This window comes from Thermothelomyces thermophilus, chromosome 4 (assembly GCF_000226095.1).
Source record: "Thermothelomyces thermophilus ATCC 42464 chromosome 4, complete sequence".
Lineage (NCBI taxonomy): Eukaryota > Fungi > Ascomycota > Sordariomycetes > Sordariales > Chaetomiaceae > Thermothelomyces > Thermothelomyces thermophilus.
In genome coordinates this window covers 1,606,867-1,630,098 of record NC_016475.1, presented here as the reverse complement: position 1 = coordinate 1,630,098, position 23,232 = coordinate 1,606,867, and the positions used below count along the sequence as shown (strand labels likewise).

The following is a 23,232-nucleotide window of genomic DNA, read 5'->3' as shown; positions in this document are numbered from 1 at the left end:
GCGAGAGAAGGCAGCAGCAGAGGAACTGGCGCAGGATCGACCTAGCTGGCCATGAAGGAGGACGAGTGACGGACGGAGTTCGCGGGTGCGTTTGGGGTTATTGGGTCGACGGCGTCGGGGGGAGGGCTGCGACAGCTCCTCACGGTTGATGAACTACCTCCGATCCGCGCGATAAGGTAGCTATGGTCGGTGATGCTGTGCCGCCAGTGCTGCCGCTGTACTAGGCTCCGGGGTGCAGTAATGCGGGATAGAAGGTGCTGACAAAGGCGTAGGTTGAAAGTAGTTCTTCGGCACTGCCTTGGACGGAGACACAGGCACAGATTGCCAGGATGGCGTCTTCTCCTTGTTTAGCAACGGCAAAATCAGTCCCGCTTGGGGGGCTGCCCTGTCGGAGGTCGAGTGGTCGAGATCAGGCGGGCACCCCCTGGGCCCCTGGCACTCCTGGGTGCATTCGCGAAGCCGCCACAGGGCCTCCATCACGTGTGCAGGGATCAGGATGCTCAATTTGGCGGCTAGGCTCCACCGTCTGAACTCCCGTCGTGCCTGCTCTGCTGAATGTTTCTCGCCTAATTTGGTGCAAGTGAGGAACATTATGGAAAGCGCGCCACCCCACTAACAATGCCAAAATAAAGGAAAGGAAGGAAGAAGTCAAAGGCTAGATTCACATAACGGTACGGAGTAAGATCTTGCCTAAATTACTGGCATTTCGTGCGTTTTTTTTTTCATCCTGCACGAGCAAATTTTATCCCTTTTGCTACCAGCTTCGGCTGCCTTTCAACAGCAACCGAAACAGCCTGCGGGGATTCGTCCGTGGTATGTATGTATGTATGTACGGATTACATACATACATATGTACTCCATACCTAGCCTGGTTTTGTCCGCTCTACGAATCCAACTGCTCATGGGATTGGGGTTTCACATCTCGCCATATTCATGTATGCTGTCACGATTTATCCCTTGATTCATTTTATTTCGATGCCAAACACGACTCAGGTGGTCAACAGTGCTGGAGTCCATCATGAACGGACCTATGTCCGCGAGTTCCGCCGTTGAGAAACTTGCTGATTACCAGAGCGAACTTCCCGCTTAGCCGTTGGGGCCGGCCCACCCATTTATTTTGGGGACCGGTAGCGTAGTGTATGATCATGGATAGATGTACATTCAATCGGTATGTCAAACCCAGAGATGCCTTTTCAGCATGAAGAATACGAATTACATTCGCAGTGATACCCGATGCGGCTCCTCTCGCTTCAAAGCATCGTCCCAAGTCAGGACTGGCAGCATACGCGCTCGTGCTAATGTTCTCTTTGCATGGTTTACACACCTCAGCAACCAATCAAGGCTGCGGGGCATTCAGTGAGTGTCCCTTCTACAGCCGGTGAGGTTACAATGAAAGGCACGGCAGGCCTTGGTTAGGGGATCGTTCGGTCTTTGGTTCTGGCTAAGGCAAGCGGGGCAATGTGTAACGGAAGAGCCAAGGTTTTACGTCGCCTTCCTGGTGAATATCTCACAGGAAGCTAGTCGAAGCCGCCGTCACTCCCGTGCTTGATACTGCCGTGTATGTATGTACGAGGCACATCAGTCGCTGGGTACCAGCCCGACGTGACACTCAAACGTACCAGTTTCAGAAGGGCAGGGAGTAGGTTCATTTCTCGCCCCACATATACCTCCCCGACGGCGTCGACCCCTTGGAGAGCCACCCCTTACGTCCTCCTCTTCTTACTCTCGGCAACAACATCGACCCATACCTTGGGCCTCCTCCTCCTATCAGCCCCAACCTCCTCCAGCAACCTCCCGAACCTCAGCAGCTGCTCCTCGGCACACCACTCCCCGGTAGCCATCAACCCAACCGGCACATCCGCCGTCCCCTTCCTGCCGGGCACGAACCCAGCGGGCACGCTCAGGCTGGGAAGCCCGCAGAAATTGGCCAGCCAGACGTACTCCATGCTCTCCATGGTGCGGTCGCCTTCGTTGACGCCCCAGCGCATTTCGGCCGCGGCGTCCAGGATCGGCAGGCCCTCGCACGCCGTCGTCGGCGTGATGATGAGCATGCCCGGGTGCTCCTGCCACAGCCACGCCAGGTGCTGCATCAGCAGGCGGCGCAGCTTCTGCGCCAGCGTGTAGTCGGTCGCCGGGGTGACACGCCCCAGCGCCAGCAGGATGCGGTTGGCCGGGGTGAGGTTCCTCGTTTTATCGGGCGGCAGCAGGGTCGCTGCGTCGGTGAGCACCGTCATGGCGTGCGCAAGCTGGCCCTCGCGGAGGAAGGGGATCTCGATGGGGACCGTGGTGTAGCCGTGCGAGGTGACCAGCTCGTGGACCAGGCTGTTGCATAGGGCTTGGATGGCCGGCGTGGCGCGGGCGGTCCAGGCGGAGGGGATGCCGAGGATTTTGGGGTCGTCCGGCCTTGGGAGCCGGAGAGATAAGGGGGTGGGGAGCGGGGGGAAGGGGGAGGACGGGTCTGGGACTGAGATGACGGAGAACACGGCCGCGAGGGAGGACATGTCGGACGCGATAGGCCCGAGGCAGGCACAGCTTATGCAGTGGTTCGCGCCCGGGCGGAAGGACAAGCGGCCGTGGGTGGGTTTGAGGCCGAAGACGCCACAGAGGCTGGATGGGATGCGGATGCTGCCCCCGCCATCGCTGCCGAGGCCGATAGGGATGAGCCCCGCGCTGACGGCATAGGCGGTGCCCGAAGAGGAGCCACCCGTGTAGTAGGTTGGATTGTGCGGGTTGCGGGGGGTGCCATAGATCGGGTTGTTGCCGGTAGTGTCGAGCCCGAACTCGTGCATCGAGAGCTTGCCGAGGTTGAGGGCGCCTGCAGCTTCGAGCTTTTGCACGCACCAGGAGGTGCCGTGGTCTTCGGGAGAAAAGTAGGTGTTGCGCGAACCGAGGCAGGTGCGGTAGCCCTCAACGTCATACTCGTCCTTGACCGCAGTCGGGACGCCGTCCAACGGCCCAAGTGAGCGGCCTTCTTTGTAACGTCGGGTGGATGCCTTCGCTGCCGCGAGGACCTTCTCGGCCCGGGTCTCGAAGAAAGCTTTCGAGTGCTCCGTGGGGTTGTCAACGTCTCGCCGAATCAGGGGCAGCAATGCCTCAGCCACGTCGGTTGGCGTCAGGGTCCCCGAGAGATAGAGCTCACGATAGTCTGCCACCGAGTAGTACCGGGCTTTTGGGTAAACGACCGAGGGAGCTGGTTCTTGATCCTCTCCCGCCCCATTCGCCGACGAATTCCCATCAGTGTTGCTGCTCTCCGCCGCCGCCGGCAGCGGAATGATTTGGGGCTCAAACCACGGCTCGTAGTCCTCAATGAAAGGTATGATCTTTCTCAACGAACCAAAACCGCTATTGTGCCAGACTATCTCCCGGATGAAACGGAACCACTCCATGCTGGGCTCTGTTAGTCACAAGCTACCTTGCTCGAGGACCTTCTCGGCCCGGGTCTCGAAGAAAGCTTTCGAGTGCTCCGTGGGGTTGTCAACGTCTCGCCGAATCAGGGGCAGCAATGCCTCAGCCACGTCGGTTGGCGTCAGGGTCCCCGAGAGATAGAGCTCACGATAGTCTGCCACCGAGTAGTACCGGGCTTTTGGGTAAACGACCGAGGGAGCTGGTTCTTGATCCTCTCCCGCCCCATTCGCCGACGAATTCCCATCAGTGTTGCTGCTCTCCGCCGCCGCCGGCAGCGGAATGATTTGGGGCTCAAACCACGGCTCGTAGTCCTCAATGAAAGGTATGATCTTTCTCAACGAACCAAAACCGCTATTGTGCCAGACTATCTCCCGGATGAAACGGAACCACTCCATGCTGGGCTCTGTTAGTCACAAGCTACCTTGCTCGAGGACCTTCTCGGCCCGGGTCTCGAAGAAAGCTTTCGAGTGCTCCGTGGGGTTGTCAACGTCTCGCCGAATCAGGGGCAGCAATGCCTCAGCCACGTCGGTTGGCGTCAGGGTCCCCGAGAGATAGAGCTCACGATAGTCTGCCACCGAGTAGTACCGGGCTTTTGGGTAAACGACCGAGGGAGCTGGTTCTTGATCCTCTCCCGCCCCATTCGCCGACGAATTCCCATCAGTGTTGCTGCTCTCCGCCGCCGCCGGCAGCGGAATGATTTGGGGCTCAAACCACGGCTCGTAGTCCTCAATGAAAGGTATGATCTTTCTCAACGAACCAAAACCGCTATTGTGCCAGACTATCTCCCGGATGAAACGGAACCACTCCATGCTGGGCTCTGTTAGTCACAAGCTACCTTGCTCGAGGACCTTCTCGGCCCGGGTCTCGAAGAAAGCTTTCGAGTGCTCCGTGGGGTTGTCAACGTCTCGCCGAATCAGGGGCAGCAATGCCTCAGCCACGTCGGTTGGCGTCAGGGTCCCCGAGAGATAGAGCTCACGATAGTCTGCCACCGAGTAGTACCGGGCTTTTGGGTAAACGACCGAGGGAGCTGGTTCTTGATCCTCTCCCGCCCCATTCGCCGACGAATTCCCATCAGTGTTGCTGCTCTCCGCCGCCGCCGGCAGCGGAATGATTTGGGGCTCAAACCACGGCTCGTAGTCCTCAATGAAAGGTATGATCTTTCTCAACGAACCAAAACCGCTATTGTGCCAGACTATCTCCCGGATGAAACGGAACCACTCCATGCTGGGCTCTGTTAGTCACAAGCTACCTTGAACACGCTCGAGGTCCAATGCAGGCACTCCTACAGATATGCCGCTGCAACAAGGACAGGGCCCCTAAGGGCAGGATTCTTTTTCTTCTTCTCATTTCTGTATGGCACATCTGGGCTGCTGCGAAGTTAGCTTGGCTAGATGAACAGATACTGCAGGAAAGCGGTTGCCGAAACGCACCCTTTGAGGGGCTCAGGGCCGTTGAGGAATTTCCGACGATGCATCTCGAGCGCTCTCGTATTCTCAGTGAGTGAAGCGAGGTGGAGTGGCTATCGACGTCGAGCCTCAGGGCGCAAGATGGCGGTCGGGAACAAATAGGAAAACCCTGGGCGATAGAGATACGAAAGCTCAAAAAAGCTGGTTTGCGACGACGGATATCGGGCTGAGATGATTGACAAGTCCCGTCATCCGGCTAGGTGGCCGAGGAACCGGGAACGCGCCAGAGAACCAAGTGGGCAACATTCCCGTCAACCCTTGTCAGATCATCCGGGGCATCCGAATGGAGTTGTCCATTGCCTGGAACGAGCGATTCACATCCCTCTTGATTGATTGGGCGGTTGTTCGTCGATCATGTCTTTTCACTTCCAAAGACCTGACGAAGAGCGAGAGAAAGATCGATTGCTTGAATGTTTGAGCTTGAGCTACATTTGTATTAGAATGCATCTTCGAGGAACTGCTCTCGACGTGCCTTGTTCGGTCAATACTGATGTTCTCATGAAAGCAGGTTTATTGACGAGAAAGCAAGGCAATTTAGCAGGTAAACAGTTGAGGTTACTCCATTCTCACGTGCCTTTTTGAATGCAGCAAGTGGGCAAAAAGAGAAAAGAGAAAAAAGAGAAAAAGAGAAAAAAGAGAGAAGAAGCGAAAAGAAGAGAAAATGACAGGTCGCTGGACAAGCCATTTTAGTTGGCCCGGATATCTGCCAGTTTCCGGCCGCTCACCAACGGCGGGATGTCGCATCCGCCAGCCTTATCGAATCGATAGTTAAACGGTACGGAGCTACTCCGGAGGGACACTGGCAGATTGGCTAGGTGCAAGTCGCTTCCGTTGTGGAGGGTTCGCGGGCTCGGCTTGTTGCATCCAACTCCGCCAGAATGGCCCAGGCGCCAACGGCACCCGGCCCAAAAACGAGTCGGGCACTCCCCACCTCGAACCGATCAGAACCGACGCTCACCTGAAACATCGCCATGTCGCTTCACACCAACAACCTTATCGCGTATAGTTTGTTTCATACAACGTCTGTGATTGTGCTTTTTCTAAGAGAAGCAAAAATTGACCGGGGATGAATGAACCTCGCCCGCCGGACGACGCAGACGGAGACGTTGCTGACCAAAATCGGAAGAGGCTTCTTGTGCGTGTTTTCCTTATTGTGCCTTCGACCTGGAGGAGGGTTTATTCAGTGCTTGCGAGTGTTCTAGAGCGCCGTCTGTTGCTAGCAACCCCTTCCACCAGGGCCGCTCCGCCTGTCAGAACAGGCTCGTACTGACTGTCATTTGCAGGCGGAGTATGGATCAGTCCTGGATGAGTCTCTTATCCTCTCAATCTCCAACGAACGGGACCTTGTGAAGGACTACGATGAGATTAAAGATGTTCTGAGTCAGCTAGCCGAACCGGCACGCGCTGAAGCAGCTAGTGGGTTTGACCCCTCGGGCCTGAGTAGCGTGGCCGAAATTGAAGGGTTGTTGCTTGATGAGACGACGACCAGCGGCAATGGGGTCGACTCATCGGCCGAGTATGCCACTACCATCTCGGATTTCTCTGATCGTTCCGAGAATCAGAGACTCACCGAGCAGACCGATCTAAGCGAAGATGAAAAGATGCAGGAACTGAAGCTGGTCTTCCAGGACAGGTGGAAGGACTACAAGCTCAAGCTGGTGCTCAAGCGGTATGACGGCAACCTGGAACGCGCGTTTGACGAGCTTCTCAATTTCCAGTATCTCGAGGAGGAAGGTCTCCTTCCCAAGGGTATTGATGGATTCTTTGCCCCGGATGACGATGGGAAACCCTCCAACAGTGGAGCTGGCCGTGCGCACAAAGGCAATGCGAAGAACAAGAAGAAGCTCGTGGCGGTAAAGTACAACGTCGTGTCGTCTACCGTGGACGATAGCGAACTGGAGGGTGCCAAGGACTTCGTCGCTCCGACGAACTCGAGGGGCGCACGTGCAGGGCGGGCTCCTGCAGCGCAGCCGCTTGCTGCCCTTCCAGCACCATCAGTCCGACCACTCCAGCCGCCAATATTGCCCCCGCCGACAAACACCGATTTTGGTGCCTCCAGCCTACGCTCCGCCGCCGCCCTCCGCCGAATGGGCCCCCTCGGCCGACAAGGCGCCGTTGTCTACACCGACCGTGCCAGAGAGGAGAGGAACTTGCTGAGGGCTCATCTCTCGAGGGCGGCCGAGGCACACGTCGACCAACAGAGCACCGCCACCGTCCTTGATCTCCACGGGGTCTTCGTTATGGACGGAGTGCGCATCACCAAGCAGCGGGTTTGGGCCTGGTGGAACAGCCTCGGAGAGGACCGCAAGGCGCTGGCGAAACGGGAGGGCTTCACTGTCGTTACCGGCGTGGGGAAGCACAGCGCCGGAGGGGTGTCGCGGCTGCGGCAGGCGGTCGGGGCGTACCTTAAAAACGATGGATGGCGTGTGGAGACGTTGACCGGCGGCTTTTATGTGACGGGAAGGATCTGAGGGGCGCGGGCTGACGCGCGCCTTGTGCGTACCAGCATACCGCGGAAGTGGCCGAGCCGGCCGTACTCACGGTTTATGGATGGAACCAATTCGGCTAGGGCTAGGGTCTTGTTTCGGCTGACTTATGGTGGTGGTCTGCGTTATGGGGTTATTGGTACAGTGATGGTACAATTTTGGAGAACACACTGAGAGATACCCATGTGTTTGTTTGGATGAGATCTGCCTGGCAACCTTGGGTTGAGGTGAGATGACAGGAAGAGCCAGACCAAGCTTGAAACATAAGATTCAGCGTGCTGTTTGTGGAACGGTCTCGGAAGTTTTTCAGACACTTAACCCGGTAGAGTGGTGTAGGTACGGAGTTCTCGATAGGAAGTACGGAGTACTCCGTAGTGGAATCCGTGAATACAAACTATGGCACACGTCTCACACAAGCACGTGTCTGGTCTCAGTATCCGTCTGTGTTAGCTCCGCTGTCCATGTTCCTTTGTGCTGCTTTTTCCTTCCTGGGCCACAACCCGAGGCCGAAACAGAGGCCTCGTGGTCCCCTGACAGGGCCTAGTGTACGTGGTGTAGCCTAGCTCCAACCCCAGCCACCAAACGGCAACCCAGGAACAGGGGCCAACACCCCAGAAAGACCCACCAATCAACGCTCGATCTGCGCGTCTGTCCGCGACCCGCATGACGCATGAGGGCATGACAGCGCAGCAGGCAGGCGGCCGGTTCCGGGGGTGGTCGTCGGCTTGGGCCTTTCCAGGTTTGGGGTAACAGTTTCAGCAGCTTCCCAACAAACCTCATCACCCACACCGCAAAACCTCGATTGTCACGATACTCGCATCTGCATCTACAATCGACACGAAGGGACATTGATTCGGCATTTACTAGTTTGAGATTTCCCGCTCGGTCGTGCCGCTGAGCGGCTAATCTCAACGACCATGACGAAACTTCCTGGACTCGTCGCATCGGGCGGGCTCCTGCTGACGACGCTCGGTTCCGTCGCCGCCGACGTCTATACTCCGAAACACGAAGCCGGACGCTGCGCGATTCGAGGGCATTGCGGCTCAAAGAGCTTTTTCGGCAGCCAGCTGCCCTGCGTCGACAATGGGCTCGCCGAGGAACCAGACGCCAAACTGCGTGGGCAGCTGGTTGAGCTCTGCGGTCCGAAATGGGCCCAGGGCCCCGTTTGCTGCACCGCGGAGCAGGTCGACGCGCTCAAGTCGAATCTACAGACGGCGAATCAGATTATCTCCACGTGTCCCGCGTGCAAAGACAACTTCTACAACATGTTCTGCACATTCACCTGCTCGCCCGATCAGTCCCTCTTCATCAACGTGACCAAGACGATGGAGAAGAACGGGAAGACGCTGGTGAGGGAGCTGGACCAGCTGATATCGGAGGAGTACGGATCAGGCTTCTATAACAGTTGCAAGGACGTCAAGTTTGGGCCGACCAACTCGAGGGCCATGGATCTGATCGGAGGCGGCGCCAAGAACCACGCCCAATTGCTCAAGTTTCTCGGCCAGGAGCGGTTCGGGGGTTCGCCCTTCCAGATCAACTTCCCGACGAGCTATCCCGAGGAGAACATGGGTCCGCTCGAGATGACGCCCAAGAAGTGCAACGACGAGGACCCCAGCTTCCGGTGCGCCTGCATCGACTGTCCCCAAGTCTGCCCCAAGCTGCCGGCGGTCAAAGAAGAGGGCTCGTGTCATGTCGGTGCGCTGCCATGCCTGTCGTTCGCGTCTATCCTCACATACGGCGTCGCGCTCTTCGTCTTCCTCGCTGCCGTGGTCGGACGCTTTGTATGGACCAGACACGCGAAGCGGAGGAGCGAGCGCTTACGGCTGCTCACGGACGCGACACCGAGCGACGATGAGGACGAGGGATACCTCACCCAAAACGGTGCCATGTTCGATCGCCCTCGAAACGCATACATTGTCAACACCTGGTGCGATGCCGCCTTCTCGCGGTTGGGACACACGGCTGCGCGGTTCCCCGCCTTGACTATCGCTACTAGCACGCTGGTGGTGCTGTTGCTCAGCTTCGGCTGGTTCCACTTTGAGATCGAGAAGGACCCGGCCCGCCTGTGGGTGAGCCCGACGTCCGAGGCGGCGCAAGAGAAGGCCTTCTTCGACGAGAACTTTGGGCCATTTTACCGCACGGAGAAGATCTTCCTGGTTAACGACCTCAACGCCTCGGCACCGGGCCCGGTCTTGAGCTACGACACGCTCCTTTGGTGGATCGACGTGGAGGCGAGCATCCGGAACCTCAGGGGTAGCAAGTACGGCAGCACGCTCCAGGATCTCTGCCTCAAACCTGCTGGGGATGCTTGCGTCGTTCAGTCCGTCGCGGCTTACTTCCACAACGACCCGGAGGAAGTAGACCGACATGGCTGGAAGGCCAAGTTGAGGGAGTGCGCCGATTCCCCGGTTGGGTGCCGTCCCGAATACGGCCAGCCTTTGGAGCCGAATATGATTCTCGGAGGCTACTCCGAGTCGGGTGACCCCGCTGACGCGACAGCCATGACGGTCACCTGGGTCTTAAACAACTACCCCGAAGGTTCACCCGAGGCAGCCCGCGCGATGGACTGGGAGGAAGCGATGAATAACCGGCTGCTGGCCCTTCAGGACGAAGCCAAGGAGCGAAACCTTAGGCTCTCATTCTCTACCGAGATCAGCCTGGAGGAGGAGCTCAACAAGTCGACCAACACGGATGCCAAGATCATCGTCATCAGCTATATCATCATGTTCCTCTATGCATCCATCGCCCTTGGTTCCACGACGCTGTCGTTCCGCGATCTGCTGCGCAACCCGGCCATCTCGTTCGTGGAGTCCAAGTTTACGCTCGGCGTGGTGGGCATCGTCATCGTTCTCATGTCCATCACGGCGTCCATTGGTCTCTTTTCCTGGGCAGGACTCAAGGCTACCCTCATCATTGTCGACGTCATTCCCTTCATTGTTCTGGCTGTTGGCGTCGACAACATCTTCCTCATCGTCCACGAGTTTGAGCGGATCAACATCAGTCATCCTGATGACGTGGTCGAGGTTCGAATCTCCCGAGCGCTCGGCCGTATGGGCCCCTCGATCCTGTTCTCCGCCATCACCGAGACGATCTGCTTTGCGCTAGGCGCATTTGTCGGAATGCCCGCCGTGCGCAATTTTGCCATCTACGCTGCCGGAGCGGTGTTCATCAATGCCCTCCTCCAAGTCACCATGTTCGTCTCTGTCCTCACGCTCAGCCAGATCAGGGTCGAGGACTCGCGGGCGGATTGCTTTCCGTGCGTGCAGGTCAAGTCGGCGAGGATACATCTGAACGGGAACGGCGGGAGCAACGGCGCCCGCTACTATGAGGTGCCTGCGGAGGGCATGCTGCAGCAGTTCGTCGGCAAGACGTACGCACCGAGGCTGCTGAAGAAGAAGACCAAGGCGGCCGTCATCGCCGCCTTCCTCGGAGTCTTTGCTGCTGCGGTCGCGCTGCTGCCGGAGGTTAAGCTTGGATTGGATCAGCGTGTTGCTATTCCCGATGACTCGTACCTTATCCCGTACTTCAACGACCTCTACGACTACTTCGACTCCGGCCCGCCCGTATATTTCGTCACGCGAGAGTTCAACGCCACGCAGAGGGAGCAGCAGCAGAAGATCTGCTCACGCTTCACTACCTGCCAGCAGCTCTCGCTGACCAATATCCTCGAGCAGGAACGCAAGCGGGAGGGCGTGTCGTACATCGCGTCTCCCACCGCCGGGTGGCTGGATGATTTCTTCCAGTGGCTGAACCCCGACAACGAGGCTTGCTGCGTCGACCGCCGCAAGCCGTGCTTCTGGCGGCGCGACCCGCCATGGAATATCACCATGGCCGGCATGCCCGAAGGGGACGAGTTTATTTACTATCTCGAAAGGTTCCTGACCTCCCCGACCAACGAGGACTGCCCCCTGGCGGGGCAGGCGTCGTACGGGTCCGCCGTTGCCGTGGACTCGGAGCGTAGCACGATCCGCGCCAGCCACTTCCGTACCATGCACTCCCCGCTCCGCAGCCAAGACGACTTCATCAAGGCGTACGCCTCGGCCCGTCGCATTGCGCACGACATCAGCTCCAGCACGGGTCTCTCCGTCTTCCCTTACTCCGTCTTCTACATCTTCTTCGACCAGTACGCCTCCATCATCCGGCTGACAGCCGCCCTCCTCGGCTCGGCCGGTGCCATCGTCTTTGTCGTCTCTTCTCTCCTGCTCGGATCCGTCCTCACCGCCGCGGTCGTGACGGCCACGGTGGCCATGGCCCTCGTGGACATCCTCGGCGCCATGGCGCTCATGGGCGTCAGCCTCAACGCCGTCTCGCTCGTCAACCTCATTATCTGCGTCGGCATTGCCGTCGAATTCTGCGCCCACGTCGCCCGCGCCTTCATGTTCCCCTCGCGCACCTTCATGGAGCGCGCTCGCAACCGGTTCCGCGGCCGCGACGCCCGCGCGTGGACGGCGCTGGCGAACGTCGGGGGCAGCGTGTTTTCGGGTATCACGATCACAAAGGTCCTCGGCGTGGCGGTGCTTGCCTTCACGCGGAGCAAGATATTCGAGATTTATTACTTCCGAGTATGGGTGGCGCTGGTGGTGTTTGCGGCCACCCATGCGCTGGTCTTCCTGCCTGTCGCCCTGTCGCTCGTCGGTGGGGAGGGGTACGTTGACCCGGAGAGCGAGGGCAGCCTAGAGGAGGATCTTGCCAGTCGGCGGTATCGGGCTCTTATGCCGGAGGGGGAGTCGGATTCGGAAGAGGACTAGGGGGCTGATGCGTTGGGGACTCGGCTGAGCAATGGAGGTGAAAGTGCGGGAGTGAAGGGAGCCCCACGCTGATCGTGTCTGGGTGCGGCGTCGGGTGTGGCGACACCGTCGACGCCTAGACCAACCCTCGGTTCGCTGCCGCGTGCTGCCGGGGCGTGAGGGTCTGTCGGCATTGGACAACGAGGCGTTTCCGGTGCTCGACCGGAAGGCGTTTTTCTCTGACGAGGATTCGGCGGCCTAGATGGCCCCGAACGAAGAGGAAGAGACACGCCTGGATTCCGCTGTTGTCTCGAGGACGCCATCACCCGCCGACTCGGCCGCGTCTCGCCACGACGCGGAAAGCCCCAACAACAACACCCCGCTGCGCCTTGACGTCCCCTCCCCCTTCTCGCTCTTCGCCTATTCCTATACCTGCTTCTGATTCGAGGTCCCGTTCTGCATCGAAACTTGGGCCAGACTTGGTCGCTGTTAGCTTCGGAACGGCGAGCAATGCTCGTAGGACATGCATTTTTCTTCTTCTTTGGTTTATTGGGCGCTTCGGGAGCATTGGTTTCGGTTGGCAACTTGGCAGCGAGTAATTATCTTACAGTTTGTGTCCTTCCATCTGCTTATATAAACGTACCATTTACCGTGTAAGACAGGGACCATGGAGATGGCTTTTGGTCCTTTATATTGGTTCGTGCACAATTTGCGTGGCCTGGTAGATAAGTTGCCGAAAAGAGCGAGCCTAGGATAATACCGGGGACATCAGGGCGAAGAAGCTCGGTCTCTGCGGCATTGCGCGTCAGAGTTCCCGTCTCAACCACCAGGATCTCGAGCAATTATACAGAACATTCCCAGCCGCCCTCGAATGCTCCAGATATATTGATGAAGTCCTTCCCCCGATCAAGGAAGAAAACAAGGCTCCTGGGTCTCTCCTGTCATTCCTGATATCCGTGGCGCAACAAAGTCCGCAAAGAATCCCACTGCGTGTCCGGAGGAGAATCCGCCGACCACGAAGTTGAAGTTCCCGACGTTGGGCACCGTCGCCCAGTGGCCGCCGAGCCGTAAGATCCCCGTACTGAGCCTGGAATAGCCTCTTCACAACGACCTCAAAAGCGCATCCCTTTTAAGCCTTTAATCGAGCATCGATTACGCCAACCGACTTGTCTTGAGAAGCATCCGGAAACACTGGACAAGACGCCTGTCTATTGGCATCCCATCTACACTTGGGACGTAGGAGGGAGAGGAGGACATTTAATTAAATGTCCTACCACAATGAGAGATTCACACTGAATCTCCGCAATCTTGTCAAGACAACCTCCCTGGACGACCACCCGCCGGGCGCTTAAGCGGGTTAGTTATTGGCCTATCGGACAAGGTTGGGGTCCAAATCCGTAAGAAACATCGCTTAAGGGCCCTGGCAACGGGAAATGCTCCCATTCGAGGAACCTACACGTTGTGTAGCCGCCAGTGGCCCACAGCGCGTCAGCAGCAGGATCACATCGGGGCAACCTGCGCTCTCAATCGTTACCTCGTGGTTTGTTGGGGGCCGAAGGGGGTGGCGTAGAAAAAAAATGCTGGTCCCCTCCGCACCCCACGGGCGACCGACCTGACCGCGTTGATTTTGTGTGTGATCACGGCGGTGGGCGTCCTAGGATCTCTATAGAGGTCGAGTCCTTCAAGAAAACACAACAATGCCGGCCACCGCCACCCAGCCGACAGTGGGCAATCTGTCCGGTACCCCCGTCCTCTTCTACCCGGTGCCGACACCATGGCCCTCCGCACCGGGGTGCGAGAAATACCTGTATCGGGCCCTCATGGAGACTACCATGGTCGCCTACGATCCCCGCGCCGTAGTCGCTGGAGCCAACCCGGAGGCATCGAGCTGCTACGTCCCACAGCACTCGGCATGGCTGGGGCAGAACCCTAACACGACCCCGTCGACGGCGTTGGGGCCGACCTTTGTCTGTCCCGAGGCCTGGAGCGCTGTTCACAGCACCGTCTTGAAGAGCAACTCGGCGGGCGAGACACAGTTTACCTACTGCTGTCCTCCGTATGTTTGTCCCCTGGGTCCCCTAACTCAGCCCGGGGGGGGGAGAAGGGGGGGGGAGGGCAGGATAGTCAGGAGAGAGAGGGGGAGAGGGGGATGGGATGGCTAATAACCTTGGAATCACAGAAAATTCACGTTGGCTGCGCTCCAACCGCCAACTGATAGATACTACATCCAGTGCACGTCGACAGTTGAGCCAGGCATAACGCTATCGTACAAAACTTTTATCGGCACCGAGGTCCCAATATCGGATGGCGGAGTTGGCGAGGCGAGCAAGCAGGCGATCATCACCTTTGCTCCAACCGAGACGGTCGTAGCGTCATCTCCCGAGACCATCTACGCGTTCCCGGTCAACGGATACAACATCATAACCCGTGATGCCGGCAGCGGCAGCACGCACACGGGGACACTGTCGCACACCACACCGACAGCATCAACGGGCGACACTCCGGCACAGACGGACGGAGCAGCGGGCGGCGCGGCGGGTGACACAGCGGGCGGCGGATCAGCAGGGGGGGGGTCGTCTTCGCCCGGTCTATCGCCGGCCGCCATCGCCGGCACCGTGGTCGGTGCCGTCCTCGGCCTCGGGCTGATGGCTCTCGCTGCCTTCTTCATCCGGCGGAGATACCCGCGTTCGGCAGCGGCAGCGGCGGGGGCGACCCACAGTGACCGACCCGACGCAGCGGCCGCCGCGGCAGCATGGGGGGAAGGAGGGGGAGGGCAGCCCGGCGACGACTACCATGCCTATCAGAAGCATCCGCAGCACGGCGCCCCGTCCTTCGTGAACGAGGCCCCCTCCGAGGCCTACGCGCACGAGCTGCCGCATGCCGGCGTGTATGCACACGAGTTGCCCGTGCCCGCGAAGTGAAGAAGAGGAGGAACAGAGCCTGAATTTTTTTTTTTTTTTTTTTTTTTTTTTTTTTTTTGGTTTGGTTTGGTTTGGTTTTTGGGGGCGGGGGTTGGGGGGTTGGGGGGTTGGTGGGGGCCCTTTTTTCGCTCGTATGCGTGCCCGACGCCTTGAACAAGCCTAGCTGGCGGGCTGCGTACCTTCTTCCTAGGCAAGCGCGCTAGTTATGGTTTGTTTTTGGTTTCACCGCAATCCCGGACGTGATTCAGCCATGGCACGGCACTACACAACATCGCAACACGGACAATGAATGCTTCAACCGAGAAACATCATCGCGCCGGCTTCAGCCTCCCCGCAGATCCCGCTGTGTCAGTTGCTGAAGTATAATGAGAAAGCTGAGAACGGGGGGGGACGAAGCTTCCAGCCGATGACGATTCCCAAGCCAAGAGTGCCCGACAGCATGGCGAGCGACTAGGGTGTTGTGGATGCTTCCCGGGGCATGTAAGCGGCTGTGGTGAGGACGGTACAGCAGGTGGCTCTGTGGTTGCCCAAAGAGTGGGCACGTGGCATTGTGAATATGGTGTTGGATGCTGTAATTGATGTTCAGTGTGTACATTTATTGCAAGTTATGTTTGAGGTGTTGGAGGTGTTTAAAAAAGAGGTTTGGAAAGAGGTTACGTCTGCGGATTTGGGCTGAACAGTGGAGGGGAGGGCTTAGGGAAGGGGAAGGCGAGACCTGGTTTCTGAGTTTATAAATTGAAAATGAGTTGATGCAATTACCTGTGTGTTTGTGCGTGGGAAGGTACCCAGGCAGCATGTCGTCCTCAGTTCTCAGGCCTGTGGCATCACCTTGATTCTAATTACTCTGGAATATTTAAGCAGCTTGCACATCGCGCATGCACAGGCACCATCACTTGCGAGGTACAGCTGGTACCGGCTGACTATTCGGCATTACAGATCCATCGATGGCTTCAAAGGATCTGGTGGTCGGATTGATAGCTCAGAGAGGCCGAGAGCGAAGGGCAGGCGCAAGGGGTAGGGTGAAGTACTGTATACGGACGTATATATTTGTTAGGGATAAGGTCACATGATTAACTTGGTGCTACGGAGAACTGTGCACCTCCCCCCATGTCCGTCGTTACATAAGCCTATTCTCCTATAGTGTAAATCATCTGCCGAAACGGCCCCAAGACACGCGAGCTCAGCAGTGCAGCGAGGCTAGCGCCACGACTCAGCACCGTCCTTCGGCACATGTTTCGACCGCTCTTTTGGGCGCCGCGCACAATGCCAACGGCCTTGCGGCGAGGCGAAGCGAAGCCTCCCGCCAGTCTCTCAAGGTGTTTACTTTTTCCGGTTGATCGGCCAAAGTTCGAGCAAGGGCCCTGATCGCAGCGACGTGAGCTTCTTTAGCCATTGTTTGAAGCGTTGTGAAACGTTTCCAGCTTTTTGGGACTCGTCCTTGCCTGCCCCGGCACGCAGCAAGTGATGTCCCGAATCCGAGTCATATCATATCATCGCTAGCCGAGAAAGCTTTTTTATTGCTGCAGGATTCTCGCGGTTTGCGCATTCACGTCTCTCACCGTCTTGCTGCCTGCTCTGTTTGATAATATTGCATTTCTGGGTGGTATTCATTATGCAGTCTGCATTAAGTCAAGAGGGCTACCCAGGCATTGGGACGATGACGAGACAGTTCGAATTCATCTTAACACCATCTTCTAACGTTTCTTTTCCTTTTCTTCCTTTTCTTCCTTTTCCCCTTCTATTTCGTTTCATATGTTGTTGTCTTATTCTTGCATTCTCCATCACATGACAAAAGCACTAGCGGACAGTAACCTGCCAGTGTTTATATAACTACACCCACAGCATTTCCTTATCATGGTGTGCCCAGCCGTGATGCCATGCGGTGGCGTCCAGGTGACAGGACTCCATGAACTGCAGCGCGCCATCTGCACTCCGTATGTACGGGTAGCGCAACCGCAGCCGGCCAAGAACACGGGAAGCCAGCCCATGGATGTGGAGACACCAGAAGTTGGGGCTCGTTTGGCCCGAGCTGCCAAGGCATGGAGAGCTCGTGGCCAGGCCACCGGGATTCCGGGTCTGGCAGTCTTTGCTGCAAATTGGGCTGCGCGATTGGACCTGACATCTGCCGATGGGATATTGGGGGGGTAAGGGAAGACCGGGACCCGACGTTGCCTCCCCCTCACTGACTACCTGCGCTCCACAGCCCCACCCAAGACTTTCTCCATGGGCATCTTCGGGCACCGGCAATACAATTCCAACATCGCCTGCTCAGCTCTCCATGCCCAGCACCGAGACCCGGCTCCGCCAGTGGAGCGGCTGTATGTACGAACACGCACATAGACAGCACCGCAAATGATACGCGACGGATGACGTGGGTTGCTGGCGAGTTTAGTTCCTCGCTCGCCTCGCGAGAATTCTGCCGACGCAGCGGTCTCCAGCAGCACCGGAACACGTCAAGTGTTCTTTGCTTTCCGGGTTAGGAAAGGAGGTGTCGGCTTGGGAATCATCACGAGTACTCCCAGGCACAAGGACCCCGATCCCATCGTTCCACTATGGGGTCATGCCGCGCGGCTCTCTTTCATAGATGGGATGTCAACCGAAGAGGGAACCATTGTGCGCGACATCCGGGCTCGCGGCCGTTGTTGCCCTGGGGCTGTCGGTCGCTTCCGGGTTGCGCTAACTGACCATGTAATATCTTCCCGTTCCCGTGGAATGCCGGGATCGCTCGTGCAGGACCGCCAGCCAGGGACTGGCCTCCTTGTCAAGATTAACGACCTACCAGGATAGATTGCTCCCCGATCCGGCCTCTCGTCGGGCGGCTATTCGACCGCCATCCCCGCGGCCTGCTACCCCCAAACAGCTCGGCACTGGCGGGGAACGCACACCTGACGGTACGGCCACTTCTAAAGGATAAAGAGCCTCGCATACACCCCCCCGCCTCTAATATTGGAACCGCCACGCACCACCACCCCCCTTTCAACAACTCGCCAGCTGACGTAGCCGGCCTGGCCTGGCCTTCTCAACAAGGAAAGCCGTGCCGACCTGACCGAGTGCACAATGATAACAGACCAGATAGCACGTGTCCTCAGCCAGCACTGGCCTTCCATCCTAGTCACCGTCGTCGTCGCCTGGCTGGTGAGGAACAGGTACCACAATGGGTTGAACAAGTATCCAGGGCCGTTCCTGGCCTCCTTGACGGACTGGTGGAGGTTCTTTGATGTGTACGGGCGCCGGCCGGAGAGGTCGCACATTGCGCTCCATAAGAAATACGGCCCGGTCGTCCGTCTCGGACCAAACGCTCTGTCGTTTTCCGACCCAGAGGCGCTCAAGACGATTTACGGTCTCAACAAGGGCTTCATCAAGGTGTGTCCCGGCTTCTGATTCTAAATCTCTCGAAGGCCCTGCTGACCCCGCCCAGTCCGACTTCTATGTCGTCCAGCAGTCGGTGGTCAAAGGCCACAGCCTGCCGTCGCTCTTTAGCACCACCGATAATGACTTCCACATGCAGTTCCGCCGCTGCGTCAACTCGGCCTTTGCCATGTCCGCCCTGGTGCAGTACGAGCCGTTTGTTGACAACACGACCAAGCTGTTCCTCAAGCAGACCGAGCGCTTGTACATCGACAAGTCGGAGCCCTGCGACTTTACCCGCTGGCTGCAGTTTTACGCTTTCGATGTCATTGGCGAGATCACGTATAGCAAACGGCACGGCTTCATTGAGAGGAACGAAGATGTCGACGGCATCGTGGCCTATCTGACCAAACTGTTCCTCTACGTGGCCCCCGTACGTCCCCCAGCCCTTTTCCCCCCGCGGCTTCTCCGGCGCACTAGCTGTTTTATCACTCCTGAGGTTTCTAACAAATGGTGGTAGGTTGGCCAAATCCCTATCCTGGACCGCTTCTTCCTCAAGAACCCCATCTACCTCAAGCTTTCCGAATGGGGCATCCTCGACGCCACCTTCCCCGTGGCCAAGTTCGCCCGCGCCCGCATGGCCGAACGGCTGCCCGAGCTCGAAAAGGGCGAGCCCGTCCTGCCCACTTCGGAGAAGCCGACGGTCAAGTCGCCGGACCTCCTCTCCAAGTTCCTGGCCGCGCGCGAGGCCCGTCCGGACTTCATGACGGACACGCTGGTGCAGACCATGGCGGTGAGCATGGCGTTTGCCGGCTCCGAGACGACGGCCATCTCGCTCTCGGCCGTCTTCTACTTCCTCCTCAAGAACCCGCCCGCGCTGGAGCGCCTGCGCCGCGAGATCGACGACGCCGCCCGCGAGGGCCGCTTCAGCGACTACGAGACCGGCCTCGTCACCTGGCAGGAGAGCCAGACCCTGCCCTACCTCGACATGTGCATCAAGGAGGCCTTCCGGCTGCACCCCGCCCCGGGCCTGCCCATGGAGCGCGTCGTGCCCCCCGGCGGCATCGAGATCGCCGGCCGGAGGATCGAGGGCGGCACCATCGTCGGCTGCTCCGCCTGGGTCATCCACCGGGACCCGGCCATCTTCGGCGACGACGTGGACGCGTACCGGCCCGAGCGGTGGGAGGTCAAGGGGGAAGGCGACGAGGCCAGGGTCAAGGTCATGAACGGGACCATGCTGCAGTTCGGCATGGGCAGCCGCACGTGCATCGGGAAGAACATTAGCCTGTTGGAGATTTACAAGCTGGTCCCGACCATGTTGCGACGCTTTGAGGTATTTTTTTTTTTTTTCCTTTTTCTTCTTGTTCCCTTTCCGAGACTGTTTTGCTGAAGTAACCGCTGACCGGACCCCTTACAGATTCGCTTCGACGATCCCAACTCGGAGTGGGAGATTGTCAATGCCTGGTTTGTCAAGCAGAAAAACTTCATCACGCGGTTCAGCCTGCGGGATATCGTCATGCCCGAGAAGGGGGTCAAGGCTGCGGAGAAGTAGGAGCTTTGTTGCAAGCATTGAGCGCCTTGTTGGGTTCTGGCTTAGATGGCGTTGGTGTCGGTGACCTGATAATTGCTGTTTCCCGAGTAATCGTATTTCTTGTGCTGTTGCTTTCTCGCTTGTTTTGTGTCTGATTTGTAGCTCTTCCCCCCCCCCCCCCCCCTTTTTTTTTTCCCCAAATTGGCAACCGCCTTGTAAGAAGAGACTTCTGCTGGGTAGGCTCCACAACCTCCAGGTCACTGTTCTACGAGAAATGCGTCGATGACTAACTAGAACGAAAGATTTAATTAAACTTTGAGCATGATGTTTCTTGAGTAAACTTGATATGAGTCTTGAACGTCATTAGTTCAACGAGCAAAAGAACAATATAAGAAACAAGTGGCAAAATGCTCAGAGAAGGCTTCTCCAAATCGCATAGAGAGTATGAATCTAGAAGCCTCAACCCCCTTATTAAAGATGAAGGCCTATCAACCCTGGGCCTTACGTACCTACATATTAGCAGAAACAACTTTCCAGCAAGAGAAGCTGAGAATCGAAGCTAGACGAGAGGATTTGTGTGTGGGGCATGGCAAAACTTTATAAGTTAATGCTTAGAAAAGTTCTGTCACCAAGGCGCGATGGCTGAGTGGTCTAAAGCGTGAGACTCGAAATCTCATCTCTTCGGAGGCGTCGGTTCAAATCCGGCTCGCGTCGACTTTTTGGCCTCTCTACACAAAGGCCCCATTTTGTCTCGCGACCTCGTCGCCATATATCCTGCCGAACGTAGTGATGAGCTTCCGGGAGCGTTGAAAGCAGTCTGTAGTAGGAGGCTATACGAAGGAAAAGAGTGCCTTGTTAAAACTATCTATAAAGGAGACAAAACGAGTGATATTTATAGACAAAGGAGCTGGCCAATGTGTTAAATAGCCTTATATAGCTATAGTAAATGCGTGGCTAATATGTTTGGAAGCTCTATAGCTTCCGACATACCCCCTAGTTAAATGTAGTAGTCGTTTAATTACACTTTATAGTTATACTATTCTTAGTGTTATATCCTTTGTTGCTCTTACCTTGATGGCTCCTTTAGGGGCCTGCCTTCTGTATTTAGAAGTCTAAAAAAGTTAAGTATAGTAGAACGATTCCTTTAAAGCTATAGATTAAATATAGTTATTGTAACTATAGTAGTAATAGTATTACTAGTTTTAATTATAGTAATAATAGGATAATGCCTCTTATGCTTAAATTAATAGATAACTTGTTAAGTATGACTATTACAAATACTATAACTACTGGTAGGTCGACTCCTACTCTTATAATGCCTTAAAAGTGTAAGCATGCTAAAGCTTCTAGACTATAAGTGTTCTAGTCATGTTAAGATCGTTCGAGCTAACTAAATATAGTGACATTATAGCTAGCAAGCTTTGCAAGGTGCCCTATAGAATGTATATATAGTCGGCTCTAGTAGGACATTCTTTCGGTAAATGTTATAATCATTCCGGTGCTAGCTCTTACTACTACTATTGTACCTATAGCTCCTATAATGTCATCTATACCCTACCTAGCCATATACCCGATTTGGCCAGGCTCATTTCTAGCAAATTTTATCAAATTAGAATATCTACTAGAGCAACCTAACTTTCTTAATTTTCTTCTAAACACTACTCTTCGACTCCTTTCGACATTACGATCACAATTACCGATAAGAAGAATCCCCCCGAGCTGTCGCCGTACCGCTAGGACGAAGACCGATATCGAGACCTCGAAACCTTCTATATTTTACTAGATATAAGCGCTATATTATAGGGGCTTAAAGAGGGGGTAGTCTTTTAGGGTAATATAGGGTGAAGGGAGGGTAATAAATGGGATAATTGATATCTCTAGATTATTCTGGTTCGAATGTAATAGATTTAGTACTTCTAAAGCTAGAATTGGTCGAGTTATTATACTACTATTTGTCGTGTTTTTGCTTGCGAATTAAGTGGCCGAATTAGGTATGTAGCCGAAAAGGGTATAAGATACGTTAAGTATAAGGATATATACGCTAATCGCCTATACGTCTAATAGCTCTTATAATACTTATACTAACTATAATAGTAGTCCTACTTTTTATGTTAGGTTAGTAAAGGATTTGACGAAGGCTCTACTAGATAGAGCTAAGGCTTCTATAAGTCCTTAGATCCCAAACCTCTACCCCTAACGTATAGGTAAATCGCTAATAGTTATATATAAAATCTTAAGAAGTTACGTATAGTTCTTCGGAATGACCTTAAATGCCCCGGCGTAGACGATATAGAGGAGTATACGCTAGATAAGGCTAAACTCGTACGTTTTACAAAGATCGCCTACTCTATATACGACATCTTTTACTAGTTAGGCAAGATTAAGGAGGCTTGTAATACTTGCGCTAGCGCGTCTAATGACGCGTTAGGCGCTATATCGTCGCCTAGCTGGGATAAAGGCAAGGGCAAGGCTATTAATCCTAGTGACGGCTAATAGTAATAGATAGGGAGTATTAGGCGGTATTTTGTTTGACGAATTTAACTTATCTTCTACCCCCTAGTTATATAAGCCTGTAACTAATATTTTAAAGATTAAGGAAAGCCCTCTAGCGCTTGAAGGTTTATCGGCCAAGTTGTTTGGTAAGCCTATCTACTAGTATCTAACTAGTTAGTAGATATATAGCTTTAAACGTTCCTTTTGCTACTTCCTAGCGTAACTATATATTATGGATGTCTATATACTATAGGCAAGTATTAATATGTTCGTTTTTAGCTATTACTAGTCTGATTGTTTGCTAATTATTATAGTAGATATTCTAGGGTTCTCTAAGCTTAAGATCGATATTGGTAAATAGCCTTTTAAGTACTATAGCCTCTCTTATTATAAGGGAGAGCGTCAGAAGTTCTACTTTAGTGCTTGACGTTATGACTATCTCCTAGCGTAACGCCTTCTACGTAATAGGACCTCCGAACAGGAAGAAGATATATCTCTATAATGAATATTACATATCTAGATTATCTATATATAATATGTCCCTAGCAATTATAAGCGTTAAACTATCTAGCGCTTACTTGCCTTTATATTAAATTAATAGGTAAGAGCTCCTAAATAGATATCTTACTACTTACTATACCTCTAACAAGTAGTCTAGTCTTAGGTTAGTTAGATATTAAGAGAGTATTAAATAGATATATATAATGTCTAGACATAGTATAACTATATAGTATAGGATTAATCTAACAAGCTCTTAATACTCTTTAATCTATATACTAGTAGTACTCCTTTTAAACTTCTTAAGTTCTTTATAGCTTAAAGGAGTTAGCTTATATATATTAGGCACGTCTAGCT

General features: G+C 55.2%; 7 protein-coding genes and 1 non-coding gene across 8 annotated transcripts; 6 read left to right on the top strand and 2 right to left on the bottom strand.

Annotated features, from left to right (window-relative positions):
• Positions 1–41: 41 nt before the first annotated feature.
• On the bottom strand, positions 42–591 carry MYCTH_2127797 (uncharacterized protein; the record flags this gene model as incomplete). The annotated part of the gene is made up of 2 exons (XM_003663944.1): positions 42–195; positions 263–591. 2 exons carry the CDS (start codon positions 589–591, stop codon positions 42–44), a joined length of 483 nt encoding a protein of 160 aa, XP_003663992.1.
• Positions 592–1,531: 940 nt separating this feature from the next.
• MYCTH_2306275 (uncharacterized protein) lies at positions 1,532–3,842 on the bottom strand. Its single transcript, XM_003663943.1, has one exon. The coding sequence runs from the start codon at positions 3,384–3,386 to the stop codon at positions 1,704–1,706; it is 1,683 nt and encodes a 560-aa protein (XP_003663991.1). The 5' UTR covers positions 3,387–3,842; the 3' UTR covers positions 1,532–1,703.
• A 1,988-nt stretch (positions 3,843–5,830) lies between these two features.
• Positions 5,831–7,466, top strand: MYCTH_2306274 (uncharacterized protein). Its single transcript, XM_003663942.1, has 2 exons — positions 5,831–6,006; positions 6,155–7,466. Exons 1-2 carry the CDS (start codon positions 5,938–5,940, stop codon positions 7,340–7,342), a joined length of 1,257 nt encoding a protein of 418 aa, XP_003663990.1. The 5' UTR covers positions 5,831–5,937; the 3' UTR covers positions 7,343–7,466.
• Positions 7,467–8,127: 661 nt separating this feature from the next.
• On the top strand, positions 8,128–12,256 carry MYCTH_2306273 (uncharacterized protein). Its single transcript, XM_003663941.1, has one exon. It carries the CDS (start codon positions 8,275–8,277, stop codon positions 12,103–12,105), a length of 3,831 nt encoding a protein of 1,276 aa, XP_003663989.1. The 5' UTR covers positions 8,128–8,274; the 3' UTR covers positions 12,106–12,256.
• Positions 12,257–13,796: 1,540 nt separating this feature from the next.
• MYCTH_27318 (uncharacterized protein) lies at positions 13,797–14,138 on the top strand (the record flags this gene model as incomplete). Its single annotated transcript, XM_003663940.1, has 1 exon — positions 13,797–14,138. A coding segment is annotated over one exon (342 nt), but the record flags the coding sequence as incomplete, so codon positions are not given.
• Positions 14,139–16,859: 2,721 nt separating this feature from the next.
• On the top strand, positions 16,860–17,792 carry MYCTH_95166 (uncharacterized protein; the record flags this gene model as incomplete). Its single annotated transcript, XM_003663939.1, has 3 exons — positions 16,860–17,149; positions 17,220–17,323; positions 17,398–17,792. The coding sequence occupies 3 exons, from the start codon at positions 16,860–16,862 to the stop codon at positions 17,790–17,792; spliced, it is 789 nt and encodes a 262-aa protein (XP_003663987.1).
• Positions 17,793–18,062: 270 nt separating this feature from the next.
• MYCTH_108294 (cytochrome P450-like protein) lies at positions 18,063–20,015 on the top strand (the record flags this gene model as incomplete). The annotated part of the gene is made up of 4 exons (XM_003663938.1): positions 18,063–18,368; positions 18,424–18,786; positions 18,874–19,686; positions 19,771–20,015. 4 exons carry the CDS (start codon positions 18,063–18,065, stop codon positions 19,903–19,905), a joined length of 1,617 nt encoding a protein of 538 aa, XP_003663986.1. The 3' UTR covers positions 19,906–20,015.
• Positions 20,016–20,516: 501 nt separating this feature from the next.
• On the top strand, positions 20,517–20,598 carry MYCTH_t127. The gene has a single exon. It is a non-coding gene; the product is annotated as a tRNA-Ser (tRNA).
• Positions 20,599–23,232: the final 2,634 nt, after the last annotated feature.